The 9,048-nt window shown below is 36.7% G+C and overlaps 1 protein-coding gene across 1 annotated transcript; it reads right to left on the bottom strand.

Moving 5' to 3' along the window:
• Positions 1-4,054: 4,054 nt before the first annotated feature.
• On the bottom strand, positions 4,055-6,525 carry LOC107922253 (uncharacterized). Its single transcript, XM_041091780.1, has 3 exons — positions 5,231-6,525; positions 4,185-5,087; positions 4,055-4,086 (listed from the first exon to the last, which is right to left on the bottom strand). Exons 1-3 carry the CDS (start codon positions 6,489-6,491, stop codon positions 4,055-4,057), a joined length of 2,196 nt encoding a protein of 731 aa, XP_040947714.1. The 5' UTR covers positions 6,492-6,525.
• Positions 6,526-9,048: the final 2,523 nt, after the last annotated feature.

Here is a 9,048-nt window from a genome sequence, read left to right as displayed (position 1 = left end):
AATGAGCTTGAGTAGTCGGCTAATAAAGTTAGTTGAGTTATAATACTTGCTTAATAAAGAAAAGAACATGAGCTTAATGCTCAAATAGCATTCGGCTTTAGACTAAGTTAAATTAGTTAGAAAATGAGTTCCAAGATAGTGAATTATGTGTTAAAAGAGGAATTTAGGTTGTATATACGTGTTTAGATTGAATACAAGAGGCTATGTTAGCTAATTGAGGGGTTCGGCCATAGTATTATAGTGAATAATAATTTGAACAAGGGTTTTAATTGTATGATAGGTTTTCGGCTATGGTTGATTGGATAATAAATTGGTGTGGATGCTTTGAATGAGATATGTACAATTATAAGTTAAATTTAAGGTTTGTTAAATTTGTCCTTATCATTGCCGAATGAGTTTAATGGCTAAAAAAAATTGTTAAGTGCTTAGTTAATGTGCATTCGGTCATTTAGGATTAGTATACATTTGATAATGTTTTGATGCTTTGAAATGGAATTTAATTATTAAATGAGTTCTAAGCTTGTTGAATTTTGAGATGTGATTGGGAGTAAATTTGACATGAGCATATTTTGCTAATGGCATATTGATAAATGTTGAGTTATGATACCATGATATTAACTTAATTATCAAGTTGCCGAATGTGCTTATAAGTAAGTGAAGTTATGTTATAATTGAACTAAGTGTGGCTAGTAAAGCCTATTTAGTTTTCTTGCTGATGCGGTCGTTGAGAGCACCAAAAATATCCTATTCCCTGTAAAATAATGAAAAAGAAATAGTAAAGGGGAAGTAGGGTCGAATCCTCAGGGATCGGATTATACGAATGCTTGTCTCTCGAAATCCTGGGCAGAATCGTGCCCAAGAAAACCTGCGTTCCTGGAAAAAAAATAAAAAAAACAGAATTTAAGAATTGATTTTGGAAGCGAAAATAAAATAAAAACAGAATTTAAAGTTTACTGAAATTATGATTACGAAAATAATAAAAATAATAAAGAGAGTTTTAAGAGAAAAGAAATTCTTATGGGAAAGTTCCAGCCTCCGGTTGTCTCATTCCGCCTTGGGCTCAACCCTTGGCTTTTGGATGATCCTTCTCGACTCAAGTAAGCCAGTTATAGTGGAAGAGGACGCCTACGACTACCAGCTCCAAAGATTAGATTTACGATTTTTAGGGAACCTGACTCTAGCCAGTAATCTATGCTAGATCAACGCTTCTCAATGGTGAATCCCACGCCATTTTGTCTCTTTGGCTCGCCAACCTCTGACGCAGTAAGTTAACGAACCGACTATGCAGTCCTTCCAAAACATACAAAGCGGCCTCCTTTGCATATGCTGAAAAGCTTACTTCTTAAGGGCCATGGACGGAAGCGTCAGCCCGTAGTGCGGAGAAACGATGAATACTTGGTGAGAAGGCTAAGAACGGATTCTAGGCCTCAAGAACCCTTTTTGGGGAAATATTGACAACTTTTGGCTAGAAGGGTTTTTTAGTGCCTCGTGATAATGGAGGGAAAGCAAATAAATAAAAATATGGAAAAAGAAATTTTATTGAAAAGAAATATGAAATAACAAAAGACTTTTGAGGGAGAGTGTTTACAGAAAAAGATCCCCCTGGATAGAGTCACTTCACCCCCTATTTATAGTGCTAGGGAGATAGTCTAATTAAACTTAAATTCTAAAAAGATAAATACATTTAATTAAAGATAAACAAAGATAATTAAAATAAAATCCTAAATTTGAATAATCCTAATAATTATCTTAATATTAATTATCCTAATAGAATAAAATAAAATAGAGTCTTCCAAAATAAAATCTCTTCTATTTGCTTTTAAGTCCTTGTGCCTTCCATGTTCGCACTTTTGGCACCATATTTGTCCCACGTTGCATATTGGCCCATTTAATCTCCAAATTGACGCTTTTTCCCTTGAATTTACTTTTCGCCTCCAATTTAGCCCCTAAAAGATAAAAAGACATAAATAGCTCAAATTAATAGGCTCAAGCTCAAAATAAACACATGATTAATATATAAAAACACGTCATTTTAGAGTATTATCAAATTCCCCCTACTTAGCCCATGCTTGCCCTCAAGTATGGTTCCTATCGACTGTGAAAGCTAGATTCTGCCATAAAAGAAATACCACTCCAAAGTTTCATAAAAATTAGTTAAAAATGCATATGAAAAATAAAGAGACCTCTAAGCTTGCTTTAAGTAAAACAGAAAAAGTATTCCAATTATTTCACACAAAAATTAAGATCGACTTGAGTTATGCTATTTAGGTAAATTACCAAACCTACTAAGACACCTTAATTATTTCCTCCTTTAGTCCCCGAAGTGCAACTTTATTAGTACTTATTTTTTTCTTCTTTTTTTTTTTCCTTTTTTGATTTTTTTTAAATTTTATTATTATTTATTTACTTAGGAGTATATTAAACCTTTTGACGCGAAGAGAGATGACAACCCAAGCACCCCACCCCGGTTACTCAACCCAACATACTCCTAAAATTATTTATTTCCGGTTAGCGGAGTTTTACCCAACACGTCACACAACCTTTTGACGCTAAGTAGAATGACAACCCAAGCACCCTACCCCGGTTACTCAGTCAGTCACGATTTGAGCCATACTCATAACCTCGGCTAGCGGAGTTTTACTTGTCACATCACACAACCTTTTGATGCAAAGTAGAATGACAACCCAAGCACCCTACCCCAGTTACTCAGTCAGTCACGATCTAAGCTGTACTCATAACCATGGAAAACATTTATTAAAAATTAAACGATATTTAAAATTCTTGAGAACTCAGGAAAGAAAAAAATTTAAGTGTCAAAAATAAGTTTCAATAATCACCTAATAGCCATGAACATTAATTAAGCATGCAATCATTTTAAGTGTTCACTTTATATTAAACTTGATCAATTTTACGAAAAGCAAGATAGAATTAACCCTATTAATCACAATTATTTTTAGCCTAATAAAAATAAAACAGTGGAGATGGCATCAATTATGGGAAAAATCATAACTTCCTTAGAAGGTAAGAATCATGCTTGTAGGTCAAACAGTAGGTAATTCCTGGTAAAATCTTGGGCATGAAAAGCGGCAGGATATTCTTAAAATAAATGGGCAGAAACGAGCACAAAACAGCAGCAACAACAATATGACAGCAAAAATAGCAGATAATAACAACGAAGAATGCCTCCCCCACTTAAAACACATAGTCCTTGATGTGAAAGTAAAAGGAAAACAAATAGGTGGAGAAAAAAAAGTTTAGAAAAACTCCCCATGTAGTTACCGTCAATAGGCGCACACGGTGGAGAAAAAGATGGTGAAACGACAAGAGGTGGAGACTGGATGGGTGACGTGGCAACGGTGGTTCAGCTTCGGGTTCTCACCATGGTAGCTAAGAAATCGGCGGTGGGTGGTAGAGGAGAAAGGAGTCGGCAGTTATGGAGAAATTTTGGGAAAAAAAATGCAATGTTTGGGGGTTTTATTTGCTGAAAAGGGGTGTTTGGCTGCAGGTTTTGGGGATTCTAAGGCTGAAATAGGACTGTTTGGCTACAGAGATATGACATTCTGGGCTAGAATAGAACTGTTTGGCAGCAGGGATATGGCATTTTGGGCTGGAATAAAATTGTTTGGTACCATGGATAGGGTTGTTTTGGTGCACACTTTCTGTCTTTTTTTTTTCTTCGTATTTCCGCTCCATTTCACCTAGATGGAAGAAGAGAAATTTATTAATATTTAACTAAAATAAAATAAAATAATAAATAATAAAAGAAAATAAAGGAAAATAATAAATAAAAAAATAAAAATAAAGATTGGGTTGCCTCCCAACAAGCGCTTGTTTAACGTCGCTAGCTTGACGCCTCAACTAGTATTGGGGCTGTTCCAGCTGAATTCTTTTGTTCTTATGAGCTTGGAAATTCTCATTTTTTAACACGTCCACCATATTTGGGTTTAATTGTCCTTGTGCCTCTTTCTTTGGTTCCGTATTTTCCTCCAAGGGGCTGATCCCTTTTAAGTTGGCAATGGTCTCATCATTCTCCAAAAATGTGCATTTGAGATGTTCAGGAAGTGGATTTAATTTCAGATCTGGTGCCTGCACAACAGGAGGTAGAAGTTTAGTATTCATGAGAGCCAATAATTTATTAACAGATTCAAAATCATCAAACATTAGTTTTGGTTTATCTCCATAAGATGACTCAAAAGTTTTTTCTACTGATGAGTCAATTATGTCGACACGGTTTACGTCCAAGACTTCACTTGGGTGACTAATAGTGCCATAAACGTTAAACTTCACAATCTCCCCGTCAAACTCCATCGTGAGGGTTCCGCTTCGTACATCAATCTTAGTATTCGCAGTACTAAGGAAAGGTCGCCCCAACAAGATGTCTGAAGACCCAGGAGTGTTATCCTCCTCCATTTTTATCACATAAAAATCTGCAGGGAAGATAAGCCCATTGACTTTGACTAATACGTCCTCGAGGACCCCTTCGGGATGCACAATAGACCTATCTGCCAACTGAATGGTAACACCTGTCTTTGTCAAAAAACCCGCATTAAGTGATTCATAAATAGAATAAGGCATTACATTTATGGAGGCCTCTAGATCACACATAGCCTTCTTAATTCCCAAATGGCCAATTTTGCATGGAATAGCGAACATACCCCTATCTTTGCATTTAACCGGCATTTTACGCTGTAGAACTGCGGAAACATTCTCACCAACACTTACCTTTTCATTACCTGTTAGTTTTCGTTTGTTGGTGCAAAGTTCTTTGAGGAACTTGGCAGACCGCGGAATCTGTCTAATGGCATCTAACAGTGGTAAGTTGATCTCAACATTCCTGAATGTTTCGAGGATCTCCTTGTCTTCCTTACTTTTTCGACACTGATTTAATCGTCCTGGGAATGGAGGTTGGATTTTCGGCAGTGGGGGTTTTGCTCGGATCTGTTCGTCGTTTCCTGGGCGATTTCTTGACCAAGATTCTTGCCAGGAACTGGTTCCAGGATCTTTCCACTTCGTAACGTTACTGCATTTGCATTCTACCTCGGGTTTGGTTCTGTTTGTAATGGCAGTTTCCCTTGAGAGTTTAATTTCTCAATTGATGTGGTCAACTCCCTTATGGATGCTTCAGTTTTCTGCTGAAAACCCTTCATTTCTCTTTGGAAATTGAGAGTTTGCTGTTGAAAATCAAGGACATTAGTTGCTAATTTATTGACCAAAGTTTCTAAAGAATTACCTGAATCTTGCGACTGTTGTGGGGCTCGATTTTGGTATGGCTGGTTATATCGTGGATTAGCCCCATAACTAAAATTAGGGTGGTCCCTCCATCCTGGGTTGTAGGTATTGGCGTAAGGGTCATATCGTCTTTGTGGTGGCCTAGGAAAATTTTTCACAGCATCTAAATGGGCCATAGAATCGTCACACAGACTAGGGCACGCATCAGTCGTATGTTCAGGTGTAGCACATATTCCACATACTCGGGCTGGTTTCGATTTTTCTGTAACAAGGGAATTCACAATATTAGTAAGTCTATCAAGTCTATCTTCAATGGTAGAGTCACTTAGCTGGTGAACCCTTCTAGGGGGTTCAGGATTGGCTCGAAATTGCTGGGAATTCGCAGCCATTGTGGAGATTAAGTCTCTTGCTTGTTGTGGAGTCATGTTAACTAACGCTCCTCCACTCGCGGCATCTACCATATTCATCTCTATGGGTTTCAAGCCTTCATAAAAGTACTGGAGCAAAGACTGTTCCGTTATACCGTGTTGTGGGCAACTTGCACACAACTTCTTAAATCGCTCCCAATAGTCGTATAGAGTCTCTGCGTCTTTTTGCCTTATGCCCACGATTTCTCTTCTTAACTCAGACGCTCGTGATGCAGGGAAAAACCTATTAAGAAATAAACGAGATAGATCAGCCCAAGTTGTAATGGATCCAGGAGGTAAATAAAATAACCATTCCCTAGCTGAATCTGCTAGGGAAAAAGGGAAAGCGCGCAATTTAATTTGATCCTCAGTTATCCCCTGAGGTTTCATACTCAAACAAACCACATGGAATTCTTTTAAATACTTATGGGGGTTTTCATTTTGTAACCCACGGAAAGTTGGCAGTAGCTGAATCAAGCCTGACTTTAATTCAAAATCAGTATCCATAGTAGGATACGCGATGCATAGTGGCGGTTGTTCTGTCGGCGCTTCGGCCAGTTGCCGAATTGTCTGAGCCATAAGTTGAGGTGTTAAATTAGGGTTTTCGTCAACCCTAGTGTTCAGCACTTCTTCAGGGGAATCGACTTCTTCTTCTTTACTTTCTAACGTTTGAGTAGGGTTTTTGTTAACCCTAGACTCTACTTCATCGTCGATTCTAATTTCTGGCCGTGGATTGCTTTGAGTTCCAACCACCACTGACTGTTTTTTCCTTAGTTTTGTTTCCTTTCGATTAGCTTTCGCAGTCTTTTCGATTTCTGAGTCGAACGCAAGAGTACCTGGAGCAGATCTGGTCATAGAAAACAAAGAAAAACAAGATTAGTATGTTGCCGATCCCCGGCAACGGCGCCAAAATTTGATGCGGTCGTTGAGAGCACCAAAAATATCCTATTCCCTGTAAAATAATGAAAAAGAAATAGTAAAGGGGAAGTAGGGTCGAATCCTTAGGGACCGGATTATACGAATGCTTGTCTTTCGAAATCTTGGGCAGAATCGTGCCCAAGAAAACCTGCGTTCCTGGAAAAAGAATAAAAAAACAGAAATTAAGAATTGATTTTGGAAGCGAAAATAAAATAAAAACAAAGTTTAAAGTTTACTGAAATTATGATTACGAAAATAATAAAAATAATAAAGAGAGTTTTAAGAGAAAAGAAATTCTTATGGGAAAGTTCCAGCCTCCGGTTGTCTCATTCCGCCTTGGGCTCAATCCTTGGCTTTTGGATGATCCTTCTCGACTCAAGTAAGCCAGTTATAGTGGAAGAGGACGTCTACGACCACCAGCTCCAAAGATTAGATTTACGATTTTTAGGGAACCTGACTCTAGCCAGTAATCTATGCTAGATCAACGCTTCTCAATGGCGAATCCCACGCCATTTTGTCTCTTTGGCTCGCCAACCTCTGACGCAGTAAGTTAACGAACCGACTATGCAGTCCTTCCAAAACATACAAAGCGGTCGCCTTTGCATATGCTGAAAAGCTTACTTCTTAAGGGCCATGGACGGAAGCGTCAGCCCGTAGTGCGGAGAAACGATGAATACTTGGTGAGAAGGCTAAGAACGGATTCTAGGCCTCAAAAACCCTTTTTGGGGAAATATTGACAACTTTTGGCTAGAAGGGTTTTTTAGTGCCTCATGATAATGGAGGGAAAGCAAATAAATAAAAATATAGAAAAAGAAATTTTATTGAAAAGAAATATGAAATAACAAAAGACTTTTGAGGGAGAGTGTTTACAGAAAAAGATCCCCCTGGATAGAGTCACTTCACCCCCTATTTATAGTGCTAGGGAGATAGTCTAATTAAACTTAAATTCTAAAAAGATAAATACATTTAATTAAAGATAAACAAAGATAATTAAAATAAAATCCTAAATTTGAATAATCCTAATAATTATCTTAATATTAATTATCCTAATAGAATAAAATAAAATAGAGTCTTCCAAAATAAAATCTCTTCTATTTGCTTTTAAGTCCTCGTGCCTTCCATGTTCGCACTTTTGGCACCATATTTGTCCCACGTTGCATATTGGCCCATTTAATCTCCAAATTGACGCTTTTTCCCTTGAATTTACTTTTCGCCTCCAATTTAGTCCCTAAAAGATAAAAAGACATAAATAGCTCAAATTAATAGGCTCAAGCTCAAAATAAACACATGATTAATATATAAAAACACGTCATTTAAGAGTATTATCACTTGCTATGTTTGACCATAAATATGTCTGAGTGATTCTGATTATAGCTTAACGTTTAGTTAAGCATAATTGATGCTTTAAATTATATAGTTGTATAATCGAATTTGTTTTGGTTAAGTGTTACTTTGTTAAAGGATTTTTATTATTAAGCTTAAAGGCATTCGATCATGAGATGGATTAAGGTGAATAAATGTTTATTTGTTTGTTTGAATTAAGCTCAAGAGAAAAAGGAGCTAAATTCGGAAAGGGGGAAAGCAAAAGTAGTTGATTAATCAATCCGTAATTGTGCAATGACATTCAAGGTAAGTCCTTAAGTAATTAAATTTGATTTGCTGCGCGCTTAAGATTTTATATAATATGGTAAGTAATTATTTGACCTTTACAAGTTCGATTTGCAATAAGTATATTGAATTTAGGCTATAATGCCGAATATGAAATGGATGATTTATGTATATAATGTGGCCGAATAACTATTAAGTAATGATGTGAAAGTGTGTAATATGTGTATACAATTTTATTGTACTTGTTTGTATAAAGTCGAATGTGAATTGAATGGTATATATGTGATGACCGAATAGCTATTATGAAACAAAGTCAAAGGATGGATATTTGTATAATAGATGAATTGTGACTATTGTTCCTACTTGATCGAGGTTGTGTGTGAAATAATTTGTGAATATGGCATATAGCCGAATGGTTATTAAAAGTGAAACTGGGATAGTGAAAAGATTATGTGTTCTTTGTGTATGATTATTGAACCGAAAGTTAAAGGGTAGGTGTACATTTTGTGCTTATATTCGAATGAAGCAATTGAATTACTAATGTGATATGTTATGTGAAATGTGTTAACATGTGAATAAATATTCAAGACACTGGAAATGTATCCGGGCTAAAGTCCCGCAGGCTTCGTGCTAGAAATGTATCCGGGCTAAAGTCCCGCAGGCTTCGTGTTGGAAATGTATTCGGGCTAAAGTCCCGCAGGCTTTGTGCTGGTAATATAATTTCGGGTTTTATACCTAGCAGGCCAAGTGCCGATGAATTTGATAAAAGTATACCATTACAAGATCCTACACTAAGATGACAAATTGAAAGTGTATTACATATTAAGTTGGTCAGGTATGTATCATGTACTCGTATGCGATTTTGATTTGAATTAAATTATAAATG

This window comes from Gossypium hirsutum, chromosome A02 (genome assembly GCF_007990345.1).
Source record: "Gossypium hirsutum isolate 1008001.06 chromosome A02, Gossypium_hirsutum_v2.1, whole genome shotgun sequence".
Taxonomy (NCBI): domain Eukaryota; kingdom Viridiplantae; phylum Streptophyta; class Magnoliopsida; order Malvales; family Malvaceae; genus Gossypium; species Gossypium hirsutum.
This window is presented reverse-complemented; position numbering and strand designations above follow the sequence as displayed.

Excerpts from the sequence above, each read along its gene's own strand:
- LOC107922253 (XM_041091780.1), bottom strand. The coding sequence starts at position 6,491 with ATGACCAGATCTGCTCCAGGTACTCTTGCGTTCGACTCAGAAATCGAA. Across the intron at positions 5,088-5,230 it reads ACAACAGTCGCAAGATTCAG|AAATTAAACTCTCAAGGGAA; the intron begins GTAATTCTTTAG and ends ACATCAATTGAG. Across the intron at positions 4,087-4,184 it reads AGAAAAAACTTTTGAGTCAT|GCACCAGATCTGAAATTAAA; the intron begins CTTATGGAGATA and ends CCTGTTGTGCAG.